Source organism: Aquarana catesbeiana, linkage group LG02, assembly GCF_042186555.1.
Source record: "Aquarana catesbeiana isolate 2022-GZ linkage group LG02, ASM4218655v1, whole genome shotgun sequence".
In the NCBI taxonomy this organism is placed as follows: Eukaryota; Metazoa; Chordata; class Amphibia; order Anura; family Ranidae; genus Aquarana; species Aquarana catesbeiana.
Genome location: NC_133325.1, coordinates 92,731,080 through 92,758,901, shown reverse-complemented (window position 1 = coordinate 92,758,901; position 27,822 = coordinate 92,731,080). Strand labels below are relative to the sequence as shown.

General features: G+C 43.7%; 1 protein-coding gene across 4 annotated transcripts in view; it reads left to right on the top strand.

Annotated features, from left to right (window-relative positions):
- The window catches only part of LOC141127053 (fatty acyl-CoA hydrolase precursor, medium chain-like), a 34,780-nt gene extending 27,774 nt beyond the window's left edge, over nucleotides 1–7,006 (top strand). For all 4 annotated transcript variants that reach the window (XM_073613192.1, XM_073613189.1, XM_073613190.1 and 1 more), the window contains one exon: nucleotides 3,879–7,006. In XM_073613192.1, coding sequence (XP_073469293.1) covers nucleotides 3,879–4,053 — 175 coding nt within the window. In that variant the 3' untranslated portion in view covers nucleotides 4,054–7,006. The remainder of the gene's footprint in view (nucleotides 1–3,878) is intronic.
- The last annotated feature ends 20,816 nt before the right edge of the window (nucleotides 7,007–27,822 follow it).

Below are 27,822 nucleotides of genomic sequence, written 5' to 3'. Positions count from 1 at the left end.
TGTCAGACTTTTGAGGAAAAAAAGTCCGCTGGAGACCACACACGATCGAATTGTCCAACGGAGTCCGGTCCGCCGGACCAAGTCTGCCGGTAAGTCCGCTCGTGTGTACGCGGCATTAGAACATCCAATCATGTTACATTTTCTCAAAGCAGAGTCCCTGGAGAATAAAATGGTGGCTTTTGCAATTTTTTATGTTACATGATATTTGCACAGTCATTTGTCAAATGCACATTTTCTGGGAAAAAAGACACTAAAATGAATATTAATACACACAAACACAAATTAATACCAGATTTTTTGGTTAAATATAAAAAATGATGTTGCGTTGAGTAAATAGATACCAAACATGACAAATTTAAAATTGTGTGCACTGAAATGCCAACAAACTACAGCGCATAAAATTCTTCACAGACAACGATTTAAAAGCCTTTACAGATCATCAGTTTAGAGATGATCATTAATTGTGGCCTTAGAATTATTGCTCTCATGAGCACATTTGCATGCATGGGAAAGATCTAAAGTGGAGTTCCAACTAAAAAAAAAAAATTTTAAGTAATAATAATCGGACACTCACCTGTCCCAGGGTCCAGCTATGCCAGGGAACGAAGCCCCACTCGTCTCCCCCTCCTCTATGAGGCGCTGGCATTGTCACTGTGGGTGCCTGGCTGTGGCTTCACATGCTCGAGCCGCGCTGCATGCTGTGACAGAAGATCCCAGATAGTTTCCAAGAGAGGGAGGGGGGAGAGGTGAACTTAGAGGTGCCTCGGGAGGAAGCAGGAGCTAGAACCCTCTAAAAAGAGAGTTTCCGCTCCCCCCCAAAAAAATGACATGCCAAATGTGGCATGTCAGGGGGTCATCTCCCTTAAAGCGGAAGTTCCATTTTTTTTGGAACTCCGCTAAGTTTTTTGGGGGTTTTTTGACTTTTTTTTTTTTTTTTCCCCTTTTTTTTTACTTTTTTTCATTTCATTTTACTGCTATCCCTTCTTGGTACTGTAAAAGTGATGGGGCCTCTGTATAGCCACCTGGATCACTTTTACTAGACAGTCAGTCACCTGTTGTAAAAAATGAAACCATGCAGCCATGATCTTGGTATAACCACTTGCTGACAGTCTGTATATGTATGTATGTATGTATGTGTATATATATATATATATATATATATATATACATACAATGTGTACTGTGGTAAGCATGAGATTAACCCCTTCACGCCCGTGCTATAGCCAAAAGACAGCTACAGCGCAGGCCTAAATTGCCAGGAGGGTGTCCATGTACGTCCTCCCGTGCATGTGAAGCCAGCACGCCCCCTGTGGGATGTGGGCGGCTCGCACTGTGATCAGTGAATCCATAAGACTCGGCTGATCACAGATTGGAGTAAGGGGCCGATCCCGTCAACGTCTGCCAATGACAGCTGATCACGTGATGTAAATAGAAGCCGGTAATTGGCTTTCAGTGTGAGGAGAAAAAAAAAAAGACAATTACCATCTGGAGTAAATGGGACATCGGTCCTGACCACTCCAGATCCACTGCTGCTAAGCAGTGCCCACCAGTGCCACTTACCTGTGTCCACCAGTGCATATCAGCACTGCTAAGCAGTGCCCACCAGTGCCACTTACCTGTGTCCACCAGTGCAACCTACCAGTGCATATCAGCACTTCTAAGCAGTGCCCACCAATGCCACCTACCAGTGCCACCTATCAATGCCCACCAGTGCTGCCAATCAGTGCCTCATCATCAGTGCCACCTATCTGTGCTGCCCATCAGTGTCACTTAACAGTGCCCATCAGTGCCACCTATCAGTGCAGCCTATTCAGTACCTCCTAATCAGTGCCCACCAGTGCCACCTATCAGTGCCCATTAGTGCAGCCTATCAGTGCCACCTCATCAGCGCACATCAATGAAGGAGAAAAATTACCTGTTTGCAAAAAAATTTAACAAACTTTTAAAAACTTTCTGTCTTTTTTTGTTTGTTTATCAAAAAATAAAAAAAACCCAGTAGTGACTAAATACCACCAAAAGAAAGCTCTATTTGTGTGAAAAATAAACATTACATTTCATATGGGTACAGTGTAGCATGACCACGCAATTGTCATTCAAAGAGTGACAGCGCTGAAAATTGGCCTGGGTAGGAAGGGGGTGAAAGTGCCCAGTAAGCAAGTGGTTAATAATAAAAATGATAACATTTTATAATTTCCCTTTGAGATCAATAATAATTTTCCTTTGGGATTAATAAAGTATTCTGAATCTGAATAACCATTGGGAACAAGTGATATTGGATGATTTCACCTTGCCAAAATTTAAAAATCAAGACAAAAAGGTGAAAAAAACAAAATGTCTCGAAAAAGAGCCTACAAAGCCTAAAATGCTACCTTTTCAGAAAATGAGAATGCATCATATTTATATATTTTATTTAATACTTACTTGAAGAAATTTTTTTTAAATTTTACTTTTTAAGTTTTGGCTATGATAAATGGAAAAAAAAATATATAGGCACATGACAAAATAATTATATACGCAACTAGTGTAATTAACAAAGAGCGGTGCAGGCTTCATGCCTGCACCACTCTACTAACTTGAGTAAGCAGAGCAGATTTTGCTTCTAATTATTAGAATGGATGCAAGCCCCTATGTTCTTTAGGAGTAATCCATTCTGTGTTCTATGCTTTGTCTGTAACAGACAAGACACAGGGGTTGTCACAAATGAGCTGTCTGCTGACAGCTCACACCTAGTACACCAGGTCTGATCTGGTGGTGATCAGAGGCAGTTTTCTAAAACTGCTGCAATCCTTTTGCTAATTAGAAGAGGACCCTGAAGCAGTTTCTATTTCACTCTGAAATATAAAACAGCATGGGTTGTATGGAGAGACCTGAAATACTGTGCCTTGAAAAACTATTCACACCCCTTGAAAAATTCCACATTTTGTTATGTTACAACCAAAAACCTAAATGTATTTTATTTGGATTGTATGTGATAGACCAACACAAAGTGGCCCATTAATTGTGAAGTGGAAGGAAAATGATTTTCAATTTTTTTTTATTGTAACATGACAAAATGTGGAAAATTTCAAGGGGTATGAATGCATTTTCAAGACACTGTAGGTCTATCTACTTAGTTAAAGCAGAGTTCCACCCAAAAATGCAACTTCCACTGTCCGGATTCCCCCCCTCCAGTGTCACATTTGGCACCTTTGAGGGGGGAGGGGGGAGCAGATACCTGTCTAATACAGGTATTTGCTCCCACATCCGGTGAAAGATCGCCGCAGTATCCGCAGCGATCTACACCATGTCCGGCCCCTCCTCTGTCCCCCCCCCCCCCGCTGTCTTCTGGGAGAAAAACAGGTCCCAGAAGACAGCAGGGACCGCTCAGAATGCTCAGCACGACCCACGCATACGTAGTAGGGAACTAGGCTGTGAAGCCGCAAGGCCTCACTTCCTGATTTCCTTACTAGCAATGCTGGTGCCTCCACTCGGAGCTGAGGGACGGGGCGGCTTCGGGTGAGGACATTGCGGGTGCCCTGGACAGGTAAGTGTCCTTATTTTAAAAGTCAGCAGCTGCAGTATTTGTAGCTGCTGACTTGTAATTTTTTCTTTTTTTTTTTTTAGGCGGAACTCCGCTTTAAATGTCCCACCATGCCACAAAGGCCAGTTTCCTATTCCGTTATAACGGCACAGGAACCTTTGTTAATTACCCCCAATGAGTATAACTTCACTTCAACATGACCTTCTTTATTAAGTTTGAAAAAAATGTATTAAATTAATTAATTGAAACCGCGCTCTCTATAAATATAATAAAAGTGCAAGTGCAAAAAGGTTCTAAACATATGCATATCTTTTTATTTCTTTCTTTACTAAATTGTTGTTGATTTTATTCCTGGCAGGGATCCTAATGGACCGGGTCTGGTAGACTGGCCTCTGTATGACACAAAAGAAGGATATTTGGAAATTAACTTGAAGCAGAAAGCATCCACTCAGCTAAAGGAAGACAAGTTCAAATTCTGGAGCAAGATCCTTTCCAGGACGTTGGAGGAGAGAGGAGAGCACACCGAGCTGTAGACCTCCATCCATTCTCCCCGTCCTTCCATTCTCTCCCTCTGTTTCCCCATCTCGCTGTCTCTTCCTCCAACTCTCCTCCTTCTCTCTATTTCCCCTCCATCCCTCCATCCCTCCATCTCAGTTTCTGTCTCGTTACCTCTCCAACTCCTCCTTTCTTTCTGTCTCTCCTGCAGCTCTCCATCTCCTCATTTCTTCCTCTATCTCCCCCTCCGTAGTTCCATCCCCCTCTACTCCTATCCATTTCCTCCTCTTCATCTCTTCTCTATCTCGTCATGTTCTTCTTCTCTGTATTTCGATTATTCCGATTCCCACTTCATCTCCTTCTCTGTCTCTGCATCTCCTCTTCCATCTATCCATTTTTTTATTTGTCTCGTCATCTTCCCCTCTCTTTACCCATCTCTTCTTTGGTCTCCCTCACTGTCTGTCCATGCACCTTCTTTGCCTCTTTAGCTCCTCTCCATCTCTTCATTTCCTTTTTCTTCTTTACATCTTCTTCCCTTTATCCCAGTCCATCTAACTACTTACCTCCATCTCCTTCCCATCTCCATCCCTTCATCTCCTTCCTCTTCCTTCCATCTCCTTCCCATCTCTATCCCTTCAGCTCCTTCCCTCCATCTCCATCTCCTTCCCTCCATCTCCTTCATCTCCTTCCCTCTAGCTCCATCTCTCCATCCCTCCATCTCCCCCCCCCATCTCAATCTCTCCATCTCATTCTCTCCATTTCCTTCTCGCCATCTCCTTCCCCCCATCTCCATCTCTCCATCTCCACATCTCTCCATCACCTTCCCTCCATCTCCATCTCTCCATCTCCACATCTCTCCATCACCTTCCCTCCATCTCCATCTCTCCATCTCCACATCTCTCCATCTCCACATCTCTCCATCACCTTCCCTCCATCTCCACATCTCTCCATCACCTTCCCTCCATCTCCATCTCTCCATCTCCACATCTCTCCATCACCTTCCCTCCATCTCCATCTCTCCATCTCCACATCTCTCCATCACCTTCCCTCCATCTCTATCTCTCCATCTCCATCTCTACATTACCTTCCCTCCAGAAAAAAAGGGGAAAATGGCGCAAGATCTCAACCAAACATGAAGAAAAGAAAAAAAAACAGAATAATGTCCCAAATGTTCAAATGTTCAAAAAGGCAATGTGTGGCTATGATAAGGCGTATAGGTATACAGGACACATATACACTATACCTAAAGAGTCCCAAAAATTGGCAATAAAACAATATATACAGTTCAGAAAAATAAGATACTTAGCACCAGCGGCTGCTTTCTTGAGAGTGGAAGCAGAACTCTGAAAGGCAATGTGGAAATAAAAAGCAAGAAGCGCCAATCTAAGTGCAGTATCAAAAGCTGACTTTAATAAAAATATAAAAACAAACGGCCAAGTGGCTACTCACAAGAACAAAGTGAAAATAAGGCACATAAGGACATGTAGCTGGCCCAGGGACGTCATCTCAGCTGTTCACGGTGCAGGCTCCAAACTGTGTTGTCAAGGCACTGGAGAGAGAGTGGAGAGGCGTTCCGTGGTGTAGAAGTCTCCGCTGATGGGTGCTGGACTGTGGGGAGGATGGTGAAACCCGGGTGTCCGCAAGGTGAGCCGGCATCTGATCGGGCACCGAAAGCCAGGACCGGAAGCAGGAAACAGGACCCGGATGGAAACCAGCGTGAGGCACACCATACACCAGCAACAAAGAAGCGGAAATGACGTATGGACGTGTCACATGACGCGTTTCAATGCATCCGCATTTTCTTCAAATCTCAGAGAGACCCATCAGCGGAGACTTCTACACCACAGACCGCCTCTCCACTCTCTCTCCAGCGTCTTGACAACACAGTTTGGAGTCTGCACCGTGAACAGCTGAGATGATGTCCCTGGGCCAGCTACATGTCCTTATGCGCCTTATTTTCACTTTGTTCTTGTGAGTAGCCACTTGGCCGTTTGTTTTTATATTTTTATTAAAGTCAGCTTTTGATACTGCACTTACATTGGCGCTTCTTGCTTTTTATTTCCACATTACCTTCCCTCCATCTCTCTCTCTGTCTCTTCAGAGGCCCCAAATTCTGAACAAGGTGAAGGAAACCCACATTCACAAACATTAAATTACATGCAGTGATTGTCCCCTTTTTTAATTTAATCTCTTAGTATTTTTCGCTTCTTCTCTGTCTACTTAATCTTACCCCTTCCATACCTTCTTTGCGCTCTTTGTCTATTGTTACCACTTTCCCCTTGTTTCCACAATAGTTAAAGTGGTATTAAACCCAAACATAAAATGTAATATATATTGCAGCTTACCAATCCCAATCATTAGATGCGGTGGCTGCATTCGTTTTCTTTTTCTTAGGCTTTTTCCCCTCTGTTTTCGCCTGGTGATCTGGCCAGTACCACATCTTCTGTAACACCACTCTGGATGAAGGGGCAACAGATACGAATTTGGACAGCAGCATTGTCAGTCTGGGGGGAGGGGGTGTTAGATGCTCTAGCAGATTTAGATACACTAACAAACTCCAGCTTACATTGCTGTTACAGTAAACTGTTTTTTTTCTCTTTTGGGATAAAGGTTTTACATAAATAAATACAATTGAAGTGCTTCTATCAGTGTTAAATGGTTTGTCTCAACCCTCTGCTACATCTGCAGGAGAACTTGTTCTGTTGAAAATCAACAGACATACTGGCTAGATCACCAGGTGAAAATAAATGAAATAAAGCCTTAAAAAGAAAACTAATGCATCCATTACATTTAAGAATTGGTAAGCTGCAATATAATAAACGTTTGCTTTTTGGTTTAATACTACTTTAAGTCAGACCAAATGTCACCTCCATCCACTAAAAGAAGACATCTTGTTGGCTATTTCTCAGTTCACTGATAAATGATTTCACTGAGACACAAACTGTGTAATGGCACTGATGCACATTTTCAGTAAATATCTTCTAAAACATTTCTTCAGGTTCTGGCATCTCTTTATAATTTATACAGAACTGCATTTGCATATAGATCTGACATATACCACAGCACTGTACAAAGAACACTGAGCCAGTCACATCAGTCTCTGCACCAGAGGAGCTTCTCCACCAGGTGGTGCTGTTATGCAGGGCGCTGTTGGCTCACTCCGTTGTGATCTCAGCTGAGAGAAGCAGCAAAGCCTGGGGCCTCTCATGCAGGCTTTTCCCAGGCAAGCATAGACCATATTGGGGAAGATGAAGGTGGAGGCTCTCCAGAGGCACTGAGGCCTACTCCATGTGCTCAAGCTGCAATGGATCCTGGGCCTGTCCCTATGCAAGGGGAGTCCTTACCAGTCCTCCAGGATAAAGTGGTGAACAGACTTCGCCGCATTGCTAAAGAGGAACAGAAACTTTGTCATGACAGAAGATCTCAGGAAAAAGAAATCTCTGCAAAGTATGTCTGGAAACAGTAAGGGGGAAGTATCCAAGCTGAAGTCTCTGGAGGAGGCATTAAAAAAGCAGGAGGGATTGGTTGCTTCTCTGAAGGAGAGCATCGGTGTGTTAAGAGAAAAGTGTGAGAATGAGGAGAGATTCCAACAGATGAAGGAGAGTGCCTGTGCCACTACTAGCCAGAGGGTGGATGCCGCAGTAATGGCGGCAGTATGGATGGGGGTAAGGAAGTGGCTTCCTTACTACCCCGTCTCAGGATCTGTCGCACCTGAGTCAGTATCTGCCCCCCTCTCTCTCCAGCAGCCTGGGTGATCTCAGGAGAGGGTTGAGGAAAATGGCGGATTGCTGCAGACCATTATAGAAACAGAATCTCCCTTGAATGGCACCAACCCATCAGATGACAATCATGGGAATGCAGGCATGTATCCAGACAGAGAAGTTGCTGGCTGTGAGGAGTCCCACATGGACATTAACAGTGCAGAGCAAGAATGTCGCATGAACATTGAAAATGCAGAGCAGGAATGTCGCATGACAAACCAGATTTCAGAGGTTCCTATGCAGCCAGTTAATGTGTCATCTGTCCCAGTTATGAACTATGCTAAGGCTGTGTCGGGACAAAGTCATGCTGCTGCTGGTGGAAGGAAGCCAGTTGTGCGATTTTCACCTAACGCACCTTCTTCCATTAAACGCAGGAATGTGGTACAGCTCAGATGGGAGGGAGAAGATATTCCACCTATCAGGAGGTTAGTTGTGGATAAGATCCTAGCCATGGGATTTAAGGCAGAGGATATTTATGCGCTTATCAGTCCGGCTGGTTCATATGAATATGATTCATCCTTTGTAGCGTCCAGAGTCGCTGGATCTGTTTTGGGAGCGGTTTGAGCATGTATATAGGGGCCAGCCGGACTGGAAGGGGCTTGTCCCCAAAGTTGTCTTACGTCAGCGCTTGATTAAGAATGTGACTATCCTGACAAGGAATTAATCTATACCCCCCGAGGATTTATGGGTCTGGTTGAGGAGGTTTGGTGAAACGTTGTGTCCCCTAAAAAAGATTGAGGATGATAGAGGAATCTGCACTGGTGGGTGGTCAGTGTCAATGAGGTTGAGTGCATGTGGGAATGTGGTCCAGCATTTTGCCCTCCTCTGCCTTTATTGGTAGAGATAGGATCAGGGGCGGACTGACCATTGAGCCACTTGGGCACTGCCCGAGGGCCCTGGGCCACTAGGGGGCCCCATCAGGGTTGCCAGCCTCAGTAAAACTGTATTTTTTACATCTCATTTTTTACTTTTACATTTTTTACTTTTTTACATCTGTCTGTGTATACTGTGTGTACAAGTATGTGTATACAGTGTGATTGTATACTGTGTGGCCCCATAATCTCTGATTGCCTGGGGGCCCCATAATCTCCTATTGCCCGGGGGCCCCATGAGTTATCAGTCTGCCCCTGGATAGGATTACTGTCGTCTACCCTGGTCAACCTAAGCTGTGCCATAAATGTGGAGTCAAGGGACATTCCTCCTCTAAATGTCCAGAACAGAAGTGTTCTTTGTGTCAGGAACTGGGGCATCTAGCGAGGGACTGTAACATACCACCGAATTCCAATGCCTACATTCTCATGTTAGGCTAAAACGCATTCGAACCACATAAACAGGGTTTCAAAGCTAGCATCCAAGCCTCAGCGGTGTGTCTCATATAATCTCCACATGTAAATGAAAGAGGTGTACCAATAGTGTAATATCGTAAAAAATTTTTTAATAGAAACACTAAACAAACCTCCAAAGTTTACACTCACATGATAAAAGTTAAAAAACAGCAGCAAAAGTGGCTAAGGCAAGCCTTTAAAACTTCCAGAGCAGTGGATAATGCGGCCACGGCAGACCCAAGGTATGCAGGCATAAGGTTGAATCTCACCCCTCCCTTGGTCCCGGATCAAAACCCACTTGTTCACTTGCTGGTATGTCGTGCACAGTCCTGTGTCAATGTTGTTGATTGTCGTACAGCCACGCCCCCGACATGTTTCATCACAAAGACTTACTCATGGGATTGGCTGAACGGCACGACAATCAATCCTTATATATCCTAATGATGAGTGAAGCGCCGCTTGCTAAACTGCGCATGCCTCATGACTAGGGATGAGCCGAACACCCCCCTGTTCGGTTCGCACCAGAACATGTGAACAGGCAAAAAATTTGTTCGAACACGCGAACACTGTTAAAGTCTATGGGACACGAACATGAATAATCAAAAGTGCTAATTTTAAAGGCTTATATGCAAGTTATTGTCATAAAAAGTGTTTGGGGACCCGGGTCCTGCCCCAGGGGACATGGATCAATGCAAAAAAAAGTTTTAAAAACGGCCGCTTTTTCAGGAGCAGTGATTTTAATAATGCTTAAAGTGAAACAATAAAAGTGTAATATTCCTTTAAATTTCGTACCTGGGGGGTGTCTATAGTATGCCTGTAAAGGAGCGCATGTTTCCCGTGTTTAGAACAGTCTGACAGCAAAATGACATTTCAAAGGAAAAAAAGTCATTTAAAACTACTCGCGGCTATAATGAATTGTCGGTCCGACAATACACATAAAAGTTCATTGATAAAAACGGCATGGGAATTCCCCACAGGGGAACCCCGAACCAAAATTTAAAAAAAAATGACGTGGGGGGGTCCCCCTAAATTCCATACCAGGCCCTTCAGGTCTGGTATGGATATTAAGGGGAACTCCAGCCAAAAATAAAAATGGTGTGGGGTCCCCCTCAAAATCTATACCAGACCCTTCAGGTCTGGTATGGATTCTAAGGGGAACCCTGCACCAAAATTTGAAAAAAAATGGAGTGGGGTCTCCCCAAAAATCCATACCAGGCCCTTATCCGAGCACGCAACCTGGCAGGCCGCAGGAAAAGAAGGGGGGGGGATGAGAGAGCACCCCCCTTCCTGAACCATACCAGGCCACATGCCCTCAACATTGGGAGGGTGCTTTGGGGTAGCCCCCCAAAACACCTTGTCCCCATGTTGATGGGGACAAGGGCCTCATCCCCACAACCTTTGCCCGGTGGTTGTGGGGGTCTGTGGCGGGGGGCTTATCAGAATCTGGAAGCCCCCTTTAACAAGGGGACCCCCAGATCCCAGCCCTCCCCCCTGTGTGAAATGGTAAGGGGGTACAAAATTACCCCTACCATTTCACCAAAAAAGTGTCAAAAATGTTAAAAATGTCAAGAGACAGTTTTGGACAACTCCTTTATTTAAATGCTTCTTCTTTCTTCTATCTTCTTTCTTCTATCTTTCTTCGGTTTCTTCCTCCTTCTTCTTCTTCTGGTTCCTCCTCCGGTGTTCTCGTCCGGCATCTTCCTCTGTGGCGCCGGCATCTTCTTCCCTTTGTCTTCTGGCCCGCTCCGCATCCAGCATGATGGGATGGGAGGCCCCCGCTGTGTGACGCTTCTCCTCTTTTGACGGTTCTTAAATAATGGAGGGCGGGGCCACACGGTGACCCCACCCCCCTCTGACGCACGCGGACTTCCCTGTGGCATTCCTCATGACGTCAGAGGGGAGCGGACAGAGAAGTCACCGTGGCCCCGCCCTCCGTTATTTAAGAACCGTCAGAAGAGGAGAAACGTCACACAGCGGGAGCCTCCCATCCCATCATGCTGGATGCGGAGCGGCCCAGAAGAAGAAGGGAAGAAGATGCCGGCGCCGCGGAGGAAGATGCCGGACGAGAACACCGGAGGATAAACCAGAAGAACCAGAGGAAGATGAAGATGGAGGAAACCGAAGGAAGATAGAAGAAAGAAGAAGCATTTAAATAAAGGAATTGTCAAAAACTGTCTCTTGTCATTTTTAACATTTTTGACACTTTTTTGTGAAATGGTAGGGGTATATTTGTACCCCCTTACCATTTCACACAGGGGGGAGGGCCGGGATATGGGGGTCCCCTTGTTAAAGGGGGCTTCCAGATTCCGATAAGCCCCCTGCCCGCAGACCCCCACAACCACCGGGCAATGGTTGTGGAGATGAGGCCCTTGTCCCCATCAACATGGGGACAAGGTGTTTTGGGGGCCACCCCAAAGCACCCTCCCAATGTTGAGGGCATGTGGCCTGGTACGGTTCAGGAGGGGGGCCGCTCTCTCATCCCCCCTCTTTTCCTATGGCCTGCCAGGTTGCGTGCTCGGATAAGGGTCTGGTATGGATTTTTGGGGAGACACCAAGCCATTTTTTTTATTTTGGCCGGGGTTCCCCTTAATATCCATACCAGACCTGAAGGGCCTGGTATGGAATTTAGGGGGACCCCCCCACGTCATTTTTTTAAAAATTTTGGTTCAGGGTTCCCCTGTGGGGAATTCCCATGCCGTTTTTATCAATGAACTTTTATGTGTATTGTCGGACCAGCAATTCATTAATAGCCGCGAGTAGTTTTAAATGACTTTTTTTCCCTTGACGTCATTTTGCTGTCAGACTGTTCTAAACATGGGAAACATGCGCCCCTTTACAGGCGTTCACTTTAAGCATTATTAAAATCACTGCTCCTGAAAAAACGGCCATTTTTAAAACTTTTTTTTGCAGTGATCCATGTCCCCTGGGGCAGGACCCAGGTCCCCAAACACTTTTTATGACAATAACTTGCATATAAGCACTTTTGATTTCTCCCATAGACTTTTAAAGGGTGTTCCACGGCTTTCGAATTTGCCGCGAACACACCAAATTGTTCGCTATTCAATGAACTGGCGAACAGCCGATGTTCGAGTCGCCATATCCCCATCCTTTGTAACCAGATGACCTTCCTCATTCTTTATGGGGCCAACATGGTCTGTCCTCCCTAAAAACGGCCGCTTTTTCAGGAGCAGTGATTTTAATAATGCTTAAAGTGAAACAATAAAAGTGTAATATTCCTTTAAATTTCGTACCTGGGGGGTGTCTATAGTATGCCTGTAAAGGAGCGCATGTTTCCCGTGTTTAGAACAGTCTGACAGCAAAATGACATTTCAAAGGAAAAAAAGTCATTTAAAACTACTCGCGGCTATAATGAATTGTCGGTCCGACAATACACATAAAAGTTCATTGATAAAAACGGCATGGGAATTCCCCACAGGGGAACCCCGAACCAAAATTTAAAAAAAAATGACGTGGGGGGGTCCCCCTAAATTCCATACCAGGCCCTTCAGGTCTGGTATGGATATTAAGGGGAACTCCAGCCAAAAATAAAAATGGTGTGGGGTCCCCCTCAAAATCTATACCAGACCCTTCAGGTCTGGTATGGATTCTAAGGGGAACCCTGCACCAAAATTTGAAAAAAAATGGAGTGGGGTCTCCCCAAAAATCCATACCAGGCCCTTATCCGAGCACGCAACCTGGCAGGCCGCAGGAAAAGAAGGGGGGGGGATGAGAGAGCACCCCCCTTCCTGAACCATACCAGGCCACATGCCCTCAACATTGGGAGGGTGCTTTGGGGTAGCCCCCCAAAACACCTTGTCCCCATGTTGATGGGGACAAGGGCCTCATCCCCACAACCTTTGCCCGGTGGTTGTGGGGGTCTGTGGCGGGGGGCTTATCAGAATCTGGAAGCCCCCTTTAACAAGGGGACCCCCAGATCCCAGCCCTCCCCCCTGTGTGAAATGGTAAGGGGGTACAAAATTACCCCTACCATTTCACCAAAAAAGTGTCAAAAATGTTAAAAATGTCAAGAGACAGTTTTGGACAACTCCTTTATTTAAATGCTTCTTCTTTCTTCTATCTTCTTTCTTCTATCTTTCTTCGGTTTCTTCCTCCTTCTTCTTCTTCTGGTTCCTCCTCCGGTGTTCTCGTCCGGCATCTTCCTCTGTGGCGCCGGCATCTTCTTCCCTTCGTCTTCTGGCCCGCTCCGCATCCAGCATGATGGGATGGGAGGCCCCCGCTGTGTGACGCTTCTCCTCTTCTGACGGTTCTTAAATAATGGAGGGCGGGGCCACACGGTGACCCCACCCCCCTCTGACGCACGCGGACTTCCCTGTGGCATTCCTCATGACGTCAGAGGGGAGCGGACAGAGAAGTCACCGTGGCCCCGCCCTCCGTTATTTAAGAACCGTCAGAAGAGGAGAAACGTCACACAGCGGGAGCCTCCCATCCCATCATGCTGGATGCGGAGCGGCCCAGAAGAAGAAGGGAAGAAGATGCCGGCGCCGCGGAGGAAGATGCCGGACGAGAACACCGGAGGATAAACCAGAAGAACCAGAGGAAGATGAAGATGGAGGAAACCGAAGGAAGATAGAAGAAAGAAGAAGCATTTAAATAAAGGAATTGTCAAAAACTGTCTCTTGTCATTTTTAACATTTTTGACACTTTTTTGTGAAATGGTAGGGGTATATTTGTACCCCCTTACCATTTCACACAGGGGGGAGGGCCGGGATCTGGGGGTCTCCTTGTTAAAGGGGGCTTCCAGATTCCGATAAGCCCCCTGCCCGCAGACCCCCACAACCACCGGGCAATGGTTGTGGAGATGAGGCCCTTGTCCCCATCAACATGGGGACAAGGTGTTTTGGGGGCCACCCCAAAGCACCCTCCCAATGTTGAGGGCATGTGGCCTGGTACGGTTCAGGAGGGGGGCCGCTCTCTCATCCCCCCTTTTTTCCTATGGCCTGCCAGGTTGCGTGCTCGGATAAGGGTCTGGTATGGATTTTTGGGGAGACACCAAGCCATTTTTTTTATTTTGGCCGGGGTTCCCCTTAATATCCATACCAGACCTGAAGGGCCTGGTATGGAATTTAGGGGGACCCCCCCACGTCATTTTTTTAAAAATTTTGGTTCAGGGTTCCCCTGTGGGGAATTCCCATGCCGTTTTTATCAATGAACTTTTATGTGTATTGTCGGACCAGCAATTCATTAATAGCCGCGAGTAGTTTTAAATGACTTTTTTTCCCTTGACGTCATTTTGCTGTCAGACTGTTCTAAACATGGGAAACATGCGCCCCTTTACAGGCGTTCACTTTAAGCATTATTAAAATCACTGCTCCTGAAAAAACGGCCATTTTTAAAACTTTTTTTTGCAGTGATCCATGTCCCCTGGGGCAGGACCCAGGTCCCCAAACACTTTTTATGACAATAACTTGCATATAAGCACTTTTGATTTCTCCCATAGACTTTTAAAGGGTGTTCCACGGCTTTCGAATTTGCCGCGAACACACCAAATTGTTCGCTATTCAATGAACTGGCGAACAGCCGATGTTCGAGTCGCCATATCCCCATCCTTTGTAACCAGATGACCTTCCTCATTCTTTATGGGGCCAACATGGTCTGTCCTCCCTTTTTTACTGTTTACATACTTAAAGAATTTCTTGGGATTTTTTTTGCTCTCCTCCGTTATGTGTCTTTCATGTTCTATCTTAGCCGTCCTTATTGCACCCTTACATTTCTTGTTGCATTCTTTATAAAGTCTGAATGCTGATGATCCCTCAACCTTGTATTTTTTGAAGGCCTTCTCCTTTGCTTTTATAGTCATTTTTATTAGGGCTGGGGAAATTAACGAATAATTCCTCGATTAATCGTTCATTTTTTTGATCGATCAAAATTCTTTTGATCGGTACTCACCTCTCCGCCGGCTTCGGGGTCTTCAGGGAGTTCCGTCGGAGATCCGGATATGTCACGGACATCGACGTCACCGGACTCCTCCCCCCTTCCCCAAGTGCCTCCGTCTGCTAACGAAGGGAAGGGGGGAGGAGTCCAGTGACGTCGATGTCTGTGAAGTCAAAAATTGAGGAAGACAGATCCTAACGATTTGATTGATCTCACTGGTCAAAGTATTCAAATAAATATCTATGTAAATCCTGGACTTGGCTATGAAAATCAACATATCTGAGGGCTTTCCTGGCTGTAAGTCAGTTTGACGATGAACTGACATTGGTTATCCAGCAATCAAGAAACATTTATGATGAGGGCACTTTTTTCCAAGGAGCTGACACTTTGCTGTCTCAGCAGGTGATGGATGTCTCTGGCTCTCCATCGGTCCCCCTGATGCACAATGGTGCTATTTAAATAGACTGTAGGGTGACGCCGTAGCCCCGCCCCGCTGAGGAAGTTCTGAGGAAGTTCTGATTGAAAGTAACCCGTACGCGGGAGGAGCTATGCATGACGTCAGCTAAAAGTAGTTGGATCTGTATGTGCGTTATAATTAATCAAAATTAGTCGATTAATCGATTTTAAAAAAACGATTAATCGAACACGAAAATTTTAATCAGTAACAGCCCTATAAATAAGTAAGTTTTCTCCTTCACTGATGGGCACTGATGGGGCTGCACTGATGGGCACCGATGAGGTGGCACTGATGAAGTGGCACTGATAGGCACTGATGATAGAGCTCCAAAGCTCTAGGGTAGAGGGTAGAGCTCCAAAGGGATGAAGCTAAGGGGAAAATAATACTGGGAGTATGCTATAGGCCCCCTAACCTGAGGGAGGAAGTGGAGACAGATCTCCTATCACAATTTGGATTAGCAGCAAGAATGGGAAGTGTTATCATAATAGGGGATTTTAATTATCCAGACATAGACTGGGCAGAGGGAACCACGCATTCATCTAAGGCTCGCCTGTTCCTTAATGTCTTGCAGGACAATTTTATGGGTCAGATGGTAGACGCACCAACTAGAAATAAAGCATTACTGGATCTATTGATTACCAACAATACCGACCTGATCACGGATGTGGAAATAAGGGGCAATTTAGGTAACAGCGAAGGTGTCAAAGGTCAATTAGTTTCAGTATACATCACACAAATAGGAAACATAAAGGGAATACAAAGACACTGAATTTCAAAAGAGCCAACTTCCCTAAACTACGAACCTTGCTAGAAGGCATAAATTGGGATAAAATCTTAGGAACAAAGAACACGGAGGAGAGATGGGTTTGCTTTAAGAGCATATTAAATAAGGGCATTAGCCAATGCATCCCATTGGGTAATAAATTTAAAAGAGCGAACAAAAGTCCTGGATGGCTTAACTCCAATGTAAAAATTAGGGCTGTTACTGATTAAAATTTTCGTGTTCCATTAATCGTTTTTTTTTTAATCGATTAATCGACTAATTTCGATTCATTATAACGCACATACAGATCCAACTACTTTTAGCTGATTTAGCACCGTTGTTATGGCAACAGCTGAAGCCGGACATAGCGGGGCATGGCTAGGACATCACACGTCATAAACTCAGCCTCATCGTGCTCATAATGCTGTCCCACTGTGCCCATAATCGCAGCCTCGCCGTGCCTATAATTGCAGCCTCACCATGCCCATAATGCTGTCTCACCGTGCCCATAATCGCAGCTTCGCCGTGCCCATAATGCTGTCCCACTGTGCCCGTAATCGCAGCCTCGCCGCGCCTATAATTGCAGCCTCACCGTGCCCATAATGCTGTCTCACCGTGCCCATAATCTCAGCCTCGCCATGTCTATAATGGCAGCTTCGCCGTGCCCATAATGCAGTCTCACGGTGCCCATAATGCAGTCTCACTGTGCCCATAATCGCAGCCCCACTGTAGTCAGTGCCTGTGCCTGGATTACACAGTCTGCGGGCATCTCTCGCTGTGTGTCTCGGTGCTGAGTGTGAAAACTTTGGCCGCGCTGTGAGAAAAGTCCCGCCCTCCTCCTAGATCAGCTCATGTGATAGACAGAACACTGCGTCTATCACACGAGCTGATCAAGGAGGGGGACGGGACTTTTCTCACAGCGTGGCCAAAGTTTTCACACTCAGCTCCGAGACACACAGCGGGAGATACCCGCAGACTGTGTATGACATATAGTGGAGGAGGAGGGAGTAGGGCACTGCAGCCACAGCTTGGCCCAAAGCGGCCCCAGGGCAGGCAGCCTACCGATCAAAAAAATTTTGATCGATCCAAAAAATGAACGATTAATCGAGGAATTAATCGTTAATTTCCGCAGCCCTAATTTAAACAATTACACTTCTTGCAAGGAACTTATACTCTATAATTCTTTAAACAAATATTAGTAAGGCCCCTTTCACACTGAGGCGGTGGGAGAGTCGGTGGTAAAACGGCTTTACCGTCGTTTTAGCGGCGGTATTCAGGCACTAGAGGGGCGGTTTTAACCTCCGCTAGCGGCCGATAAAGGGTTAAAACCGCCCGCAAAACGCTATGCCGGCGGTATAGCCCCGCTGCCCCATTGATTTCAATGGGCAGGAGCCGTTTAGGAACGGTGAATACACTGCTCCTTCACCGCTCCAAAGATGCTGTTTGCAGGAGTTTTTTTTTCTCTCCTGCCAGCGCACCACTCCAGTGTGAAAGCCCTCGGGGCTTTCACACTGGAGAAAGAGCAGCGGCAGTTTCAGGTCGGTTTGCAGGCACTATTTTCAGCGCAAAAGCACCTGCAAACCGCCCCAGTGTGAAAGGGGCCTAAAGGGGAGACTTTCCTCATATACTACCATTCTCCTACTGTACTGGTCCTTTAAAGTTCATTCTCTTTATGTACTGTATATGTGTTTTATTCTCTTGAGATATTTGTTGACACTCAGTAAAAATATAAATATCCATTTCTATCCCTCTGTTAGAATGCACCGGTGGCTGTGGTAACTTAAGCAAAGAAGCTTTCTCTTGGTTAACCATTAACATATCCTTTTGAATTTTCCGTGTAACACTGGTTAAATTTTTTTGTATAGTAGTTAAAGCCTTAAGTTTACATCGCATAACCAAAACCACTTTATCCCATAAATTTGCATACATTTCCTCTCACTTCCTGTATGGCTATGGAGCAGGAAGTAAAGGGAAATCTCTGCAATGAGACAGGATGGTAAAAAATAAACCGACAGGGGCTATAATCCTCCCTTACTCTATACAAAATGAAAAAAAAGTGTTGCCTATAGTTCTACTTTAAGCACAAATTTCTGATAATTTTATGGAGAGGACTAAGAAGATATAACCAGCAGCAGAAAACATATAGCCCAGTGAGGGAGGTTTGTGATCCAGGATGAGAGGACAGTCAAAATGAACAGTAAAAATAATAAGAGCAATCAGCGCAAAAATAACCTACACCCCCCCCCCCCATTTAAAGAATTGCAAGCAGAACACTAATGATTTTTCACAAAAAAACAAAAAGAGAAATGTATACAATAGGAAGTGCAGCGCAATATAAAAAAAATCATAACAACATAATGTATAAAAGAATGAATAAATATGGCAGAAAGTCCGGAATAAAGTCCTTAAAAAACTGGTGTACTACAAGTCTCAGAAGATTCAGCAAAAAGACTCCCAAGGAGACAATCAGAACAACAGTGAGTATATGGTGACAGACCCTCCACCTCTGGTAGTATATCTACGCTCACCTCACTGCATGGACTCCTGAACTAACAGGCAGTCAATGCAAGCAGATCCCACACAACAAGGTAGGTAGCTGGTAAATTAATAGGGACATTTCCTCCAGAGGGGGAGGGGTAGAGGTAATGTGTATTACCCTCCACTATCTATGAACATTCATCCAGTCAACATAATGGTTGGAGGAATGAATATGCTCATCAAGAGTATTTGATTCCCACCAACAACCATTTTACGCCCCTGATGGATAGAGACCAACGTGGGTTTTTTTAGGGAACCCCAACTCCCAATGGTGGGAACCTCCCACGCAAACCCCCACTGGAAACAAGTTTGGGCGAAAAAGAAGAGAAAACGAGGCAGGAGAGCAGGAAGCAAAACAGTTCAAAAAGATAAGATCCCACTAGGCACTGGTATATTTAATATTAGTGGTATTAGTCTTTCTGATGACAAATTGAAAGTGTTGGATAAAGGACTGAAATTTGCCCCTGTTCGGAATTTTGTTAATGTGCAGAAATTCGTAAGGACTCTAAATATTAAAAAATATTTTTTATCAAAGCCGGCAGAAAGATCTTCTTTGATTCCGGTGGGAGCCCATTCATCTCTCAAAAATAAGTCAGTGTTCAATCCGCCCAATATGGATACCAAATACACTGATGTATTCAAAAACATGGTATTAAGTGACTTGGATGCAATGAAAATTCGTAAAGTCAGAGACCCCTCCTTTATCAAAAAGGGCATCTCTTCACTTGAGTCCAAAAAGGATGTGGTAATAAGCCCAGCTGATTGGGGGGGGGGGTTAGTAGTGGTGAGTAAGGAGTATAACAGGGGAAAAATGGGACGATTACTGGGGGATGTGAACACCTTCAAAGTTTTAAAAAGTGATCCGATTTTTGAGTACAAAAAAGACTTAAACATTTTGGTACAAAAAGGTCTAAAACAAAATGTTTTGAGTAAGAAAGAGGCCATGTACTTAGATCCTAGTGCCTGTAGGACCCCTATTATATATTTTTGCCCAAAGTCCATAAGGACGCTTTACATCCACCAGGAAGGCCTATAGTTAACGGCATCAACTCAGTAACTGCCCGTTTGGGCCAATATATAGATTTTTTTCTGAAACCTATTGTCTCTGGGACCACAGCTTGTCTCAGAGACACTAAACAGTTTATTCAACTGCTTGAAGAAATACTGTGTATGAGTAATAGCATTCTGATTACGGCTGATGTCAGCTCCTTGTGTTGGCTGTCAAATGGGCTTTACAAAAATCAGATCTCTCCAGTAGACATAGGAAATTTTATTTTACAATGTCTGGAATTTTGTTTAACCAATAATTATTTCTGGTACAACAGGAATTTTTACCTCCAAATAATGGGTGTAGCCATGGGGGCAAAATTTGCCCCTAGCGTGGCTAATTTGTTTATGGCCTTATGGGAAGAGGAAAGTATTTTTCAGGAACGTCCCAACCAGCTCAAATGTTACAAACGTTACATTGATGACCTTATAATGATCTGGGAGAGTGATGTTAATAGCCTTGAACTTTTTAAGTCAAAATTAACTCAAAAAATATCTCCCTGACTTGGAATTGGAACACTCAAAAAATGTTTTTCCTTGATTTGGAAATCTTCAAAGAAGGGAATGTTTTTAAGACCCGGAACTACATCAAGCCCTCTGATAGGAATGGCTACATCCCCCTGGACAGTTGCCATCATAAAAGTTGACTCTGTAACATCCCTAGGGGCCAATTTATTCGCCTAAGGCGCAATTGTACCTCTAATGAGGACTTTGTAGTACAATCCCAGATTCTTGCTAAAAGATTCCAAAATAAGGGCTATCACAAGGACCAAATACAGAGTGAGATTGAGAAGGCTGGCCTTCTTGATAGAACCAATTTGGTTTTGGATTCTGTTAACAAGAAGACAGACAAGTTCGAATTCAAGATGGTTCTGGACCTTAACATTCAGCATAAACAATTCGAAAAAATTGTCAAAAAACATTGGGATATTTTAAGGAAGGATAAGGATCTTGGAGCAGTACTCCCTTCACGTCCTCAATTCATTTATATAAAGGCCCCCACCCTTAGGGATATTTTTGCCCCAGAAACGATTGATCCTCCCGTTTTTAAAGAAAATAGAATTTTCTCCCTCCTTTTAGGATTTTATGCCTGTGGAAGATGTCAGTCATGTAAGCAATGCAAATTTAATATTAAAAAGCGGAAGGACTTTACCTCCTTTTCTACTAAAAGAGTTTATCAAATTAAAAACCTGATAACTTGTTGTACACGAGGAGTGGTCTGTATGCTGGAGTGCGACTGTGGACTCCAGTATATAGGCCACACCTCCCGTCCCCTCGGGGTTAGAGTGGGGGAACGTGTGAATAATATTAAAAAAGGTTTAAGGACCCATAGTGTGTCTAAAAACTTCAGACAATGCCATAATAGAGACCCCAGATGTTTGAAATTCTGGGGGCATTGAGAGGGTAGACAGACATTGGAAGGGTGGTAATTACTTTCGACAGATCAGTCAAAGAGAATCCTTCTGGATAGTGGAGGCGAAAGTTTTAACACCTGAAGGGTTAAACGTTGATTTTGATCAATTGTTTTATTGCGGATAAATAATATTTTTTTTTTTTGGTTTTATTTATTTTGAGATTTTTTATGAGTTTTTTAAAATGTTTGTTTTTAAATTGTAGAATTATGAGTGTTTTTTTTTTATATTTTTTGGATGGCATCGGGAGACTCGTCTTTTAAATAGAAATAATGTTTTTTTTTATAAAACAATTAAATTGGAATTTTTATCTTTATGTTGACCATTCAGTAGGGGGCAGTTGTTTTGTTCCCACTGGAGTGTTTCAGGCAGCTATTATCTGCATTGAACGTTTGTCATTATTGTTAACAGGTTCTTTTTTTATGTCGACTGTGGTCTGAGGCGTCGGCACCGACCAGCTGTCATATTCATTATCCATTAATGAGCCACGAATATCGCGGCGTGTAGTTGTTTGACGGTTGGTATGACAACCGTGTACTTTAAATAAGACGTGAGGTAACGTTGTGGTCCTGCCCCACTGAGGAAGTTCAATCGAATGTAACGCATACAGGGGAGGAGCCACGTGTGGACGACGTCACCCGCTGCCATCCATACGATTTATGTACATAGTGTTTGTACAAAGAGCCTGTATTTTATCTGTGAAATGTGAGTAGCCTGTGTTTGGGCTTTTAATAAATTTAACTGCTATAATTACACAGTGAGCACTTAGATCCTTCCATCCTTTTTTTAAACATATTTGGAAATCGTTCCTTGATGTAAAAATTCTGGAGGAATTGTCCCTATTGATTTACCAGCTACCTACCTTGTTGCGTGGGATCTGTTTGCATTGACTGCCTGTTAGTTCAGGAGTCCATGCAGTGAGGTGAGTGTAGATATACTACCAGAGGTGGAGGGTCTGTCACCATATACTCACTTTTGTTCTGATTGTCACCTTGGGAGTTTTTTTGCTGAATCTTCTGAGGCTTGTAGTACACCAGTATAAGGACTTTTATTCCGGACTTTCTGCCATATTTATTCATTCTTTTTTACATTAATTTGTTGTGATTTTTTTTTGTATATTGCACTGCACTTCCTATTGTATACATATCTCTAAATAAACATAGCAACTGCATCGTTGACTACACATTGCCATAATATTGATGCTTAGCTTGACGGTGCCGCAACATGTCAAGTTTCAAAAAAAGGGTGGAAGTTTAAAAAAAGGATGGAAGGATCTAAGTGCTCACTGTGTAATTATAGCAGTTCAATTTATTAAAAGCCCATTGATGTCACAGTTACCACAGCCACAAGCCACATGCACAGATAATCAGAGACTGCAGATGGTTTACAGGAGATAACTAGAGACTGCGGATGGATTACAGGAGATTTCCCCCCTCGCCCGACCTCGCACTAATAAATCTAAGTATAGAATCAATCCCCCATCCTTACAAGCATATCCCCACCCACATTCTTTTGGCCTCCAGACTCAACATAACGAGGCTATGGAAGTCTGATAAAACCCCAACTGTAACACAAACTAATGACCTGGTTGCATTACACTACAGCTACGAGACGATGATGGCCTCCAGTAATGGTCAGGCCACGAAAACCCGCAAAGCGTGGCAACCCTGGGTGAAATGGTCTCGTGCTGTGACTGTCAGCTAAACTTCTACCTTACCCTAATGTTTTTCTTCTTGACCGAGTAATATGTCTGAAATACACATGTTTGCTTTGAATAAGTAAGTTTATAGATCTATATATACAAGGTACAGGGAACCTTGCCCTTGCCAAGCATGTGTACATTGGGCCCTCTCTCCTCCTGTGGCATAAAAGTGCTCCCATTTGGGGTGCCACGACTGGAGAGAGGAACGCTTATACCAATATCTACCTGCTGTTTGATTTACATGCAAACTGTTAACTGTTAATGAGCTCCTAATGTTCTTACTATGTGTTCAACAACGTCGTTGCATGACGTACAATATTTAAATTGTACTCTGTATTTTCCTGTGCAGAACTCAATTAAAACAATTAAACAAGGATTACAGGAGATAACCAGAGACTGCAGACGGACTACAGGAGATAACCAGAGACTGCGGGTGGATTACAGGAGATAACCAGAGACTGCAGACGGACTACAGGAGATAACCAGAGACTGCAGACGGACTACAGGAGATAACCAGAGACTGCGGATGGATTACAGGAGATAACCAGAGACTCCAGACAGACTACAGGAGATAACCAGAGACTGTGGATGAATTACAGGAGATAACCAGAGACTCCAGACAGACTACAGGAGATAACCAGAGACTGTGGATGGATTACAGAAGATAACCAGAGACTGCGGATTCATTACAGGAGATAACCAGAGACTGCCGATTCGACCTACTACAGGAGATTATCACGTAGCCATTTTTAAGATTCTAACTTTCAGCAATGCACAGCTATACAGGGGGGTAATCAACACTGTAAGGGAGGGTTTAGCATAACAGTGAGTCTGCATGCAGTGTATATATGTCTCTGACACATTTTCCAAAGTCATAAATCAAAGCCTCTTCAATCTTCATATAACTATTGCTAGTATAGATTCCATGGCTCCTGAGGAGGCCTGTGTTAATGGTGGCCCTTTCCAATCTGATGGTTGGGAACATTTAATACCTGACAATCAACCCCTTTAATGCCCATGTGAACCTAAGACCCCTTTCACACCGAGGCAGTTTTCAGACCTTTTAGCACTATAAATGGCACCTGTAAAGCGACCTTAAAACGGCCTCTTATGCCACCCCAGTGTGAAAGCCTGAGTGCCTCACACTAGGGTGGTGCACTTGTGGGACGATAAAAAAGTCCTGCAAGCAGCATCTTTGAGTCGGTTTGGGAGCGGTGTATACACCGTTCCCAAACCGCCACTGCCCATTGGAGCGCCTGAAAAACGCTTCAGCAGCAACACAGGCGTTTTTAACCCCTTCTTGGGGGTTAAAAACACCCCGCTAGCGGACGAAAAGTGCCGCTAAAACAAGTGGCGCTTTGCTGCTAGCGCAGCCGCGGCTGCAGTGTGAAAGGGGTTTACTGATTCTTCCAGAAACTACCTTTCAAAGTGGTAGCTTCAGCCTCTGGAAGAATCCTTGTGGCTATGTTCACATGTAAGTTAAGGGGGCCAATAATCAGGTGTTTTCAACCATTGCCAATCATCAGTTCATAAAGGATTATTGCATGTAACATTTGGACAGTGCTAAGTAATTATTTTAGTGAGAGAATGAGGTATAGCATAGCATATGATGATTTTACAACATAAACACTAGATAATATCCTGCAGCCTCTGCTTAACTAAAATGTATTAACATTCAAGCATATTAGCATTTACACTGTCAGCTGTACATACGAGTAATACACTGCAAGTTCCTGTGGGTAAAAAGATCTACCTGACCAGCCGGGCTCACCTCCCACTCTCAGTGGTCTGACCGTCTGGGGTCGGGGCTCTCGTTTGTTCGGGGGCGGGTCTCCCATCAGTTCAGGGGCAGGGCTCTTACCGGTCTGGGGGTGGAGCTCTCATAGGTCTGGTGGAGGTGCTCTCAGTGCTCCTGCTCGGTTTCTCTGCTGCTCAGAGGGTCTAAGCACATACAGGCTGCATGGGGCAGGGTCAAAGAGTCAGTGAAGCTCCCGGCCTGCCCCTCCCTGCTGACAGAGCCTCCCCAAGCTGAGCCCCGGTGGTCGGGAGGTGTAACAGTATGTAATCTGTTTCATAAGCAAAGCTACTTTTTTATCTGTACATACCACCAAACAAGAGAGTTTTGTGACTCCTGGAGCTGTAGGGATGCTGTATTGATGTATAAGCCGTCAGGTGAAACCAGAGCTCACAGCAGGAGTCATAGGCATGCAGGATATCCAGAAATGTCAGATGCTGAACATTCAAGCAAAAGGCGTATCTCTGCAAGAGCACAAAGATTTGATTTACTGGCAGAGGAAAGGAAAGTGTTGTTATTTTTTTAAAGTTTATTTTTTTAGTGAGAGAGTCTTATGGTGCTACCCCTTCTAACCTTGCTGCCCTAGGCAATGATCAACAAGTGGTATTGTGGTAAAGACCCAACTAGAAAATCCATTTTGGCTGAGGTTTTACAAGGCCTCTTACAAACGGGCACTTGAGCCCGAGCAACTAAAATTTCAGCTGATTTTCCCTGCCTGGAAAACCCAGGTGCTCTGTACAGCTGCCCATGTACATGACCTGTTATCCTTATCAAAAATAACTTTGTATGTTAATCTTCACGCAAATAAATTTACCTTTTTATTCCGTTCGAAAGGGTCCATGCCTTGAGATGGATAAAAAGTTAAGCCCAGACGCTAAATCTGAGTTTCAACCTCAGTTAAGTTGTATGAGAAAGAATTATGATTTCAAATTGGGTTTTGTTACTATGGTTTTGACAACATATTGGTCCATGTTTCACATTTATCTGGACTCCACACTCTCTGGGCTCAATTCACAAAGAGTCATTTTCCTCTTAAAATCTGAGATAAAATAACTCATAGCTTTTTTCTAACTTTTTTTGCAATTCACAAAAAAACACTACTAAAATAAAGCATTAGTTATTTCATCAAAGTGTGAGGCATTTCACTCATGAAAAACATTCAGTATTTTATCTCGTGACGTGGTATCCAATGGGATGGATACAGTGGAGAGGGATCAGAAGCCCTGTCAGTTTTTAGTGCTAAAAAAAAAAAAAACGTAGAAATATGCCAACTCACTAAGTCCGTGCGGTCCCTGCAACATATGTATTAAGAAAAAAGGTGACTGGAATACCAGTCAAAGGAAAGCTTTTCTTTAACCACTTCATCCCCGGTCGATTTGGCTGCTCAATGACCAGGCCATTTTTTGCGATATGGCACTGTGTCGCTTTAACTGACAATTGCACGGTCGTGCAAAGCTGTACACAAACAAAATTGACGTCTTTTTTTCCCACAAATAGAGCTTTATTTTGGTGGCATTTGCGGTTTTTATTTTTTGCGCTATAAACAAAAGAAGAGCGACAATTTTGAAAAAAACAATATCTTTTACTTTTTGCTATAATAAATATCCCACATTTTTTATCAAAAAAACTAATTTTTTCCTCAGTTTAGGCTGATATGTATTCTTCCACATATTTTTGGTAAAAAAAAAATCGCAGTAAGCGTATATTGATTGGTTTGCACAAAAGTTATAGCGTCTACAAAATAGGGGATAGATGTATGGCATTTTTATTATTTTTTTTTTTTTTTTACTAGTAATGGCGGCGATCTGCAATTTTTATCAAGACTGCGATATTGCGGCGGACAAATTGGACACTTTTGACACATTTTTGGGACCATTGACATTTATACAGCGATCAGTGCTAAAAAAATGCACTGAATACTGTATAAATGTCACTGGCAGGGAAGGGGTTAACACTAGGGGATGATCAAGAAGTTAACTGTGTTCCCTAGGTGTGTTCTAACTCTAGGGTGGATGGGACTGTCTAGGAGCAAAAAAGAGGATTTCACCATATCAGACCAGTGTGTTGTTGGCACATCCCTAATTGTATATCAAGAAAAGAGAATCCCCCTTTATTGGGACTTTGTAGGCAACAACCACACATATATAAATTTAGAAAATATAATTTATTAGGTGTACATAAAATTGTTCGATCATAAGATGACCGTATTAAAAGGACATAACAAAGATTATACAAAAATGTACCAAAAAATGAAACAAGAAAAACAAAGAAAAGACAGAAAACATGACAGGTTACATGGTTTGCATGACAAAAAGATTATTGTTACTCTCCGGTATAAAGTGGTCTCCGGTACCCGACGCGTTTCTGGTTCAAGCACCTTCGTCAGGGATATTTAATAAGAGTATATGCAGTCATAGTTTTGTCTTACATGCAAAATGTTCCACCATGCAACTTGGAAAAATGAATGAAGCACTGCCAGCGGGGGTGTCAGCGAATGCCCACCAAGAGCACCAATAGTATACGAAAATATCAGATAAAAGGACTTGCCTATTGAATTTGCCTGGTAATCACAAGGAATCATACGTGGCGAATTGCCAACAAAGTTTGTTGGGAATTTCTAATCAAGTTTGTTTGTACTCGAGTACTGCAAAGCAGGGCGATGTCCAGACAGAGGATCCCCTTTTTTTTAGGTGAGGTCTAATGCTAAAGGAGTGTGCTGCTATATATGGATAAGATGCCATATTTAAGGCTTCAGATAGCGTTATCACTCAAAACTTACAACTAGTGTTTCAATTGTCATGAACTTAACCCTTTAATGACAGTTCAAACCATTGCTGGGGCAATGAACTTCATTGTACCAGCAATCAAATTTAAAAAATCCCTGATCACCCAACCCCCCCCCCCAGAGCAGTATAGTGTTACTATGGTAACAATAAACAACTACGATGATAATATTTTAAAAAAATTTGGTAAAAAAATTAATATAATGTAAAAAAAAAAACATTTATTTTCGACTTCTTTTAAAAAACATACTGCGGGTCATTTACTATAGCGCCAGGAAGTACTGGGCACTATTGCAAATAATAGCGCCCTTTTTAGCCAATTAAAGTTTATA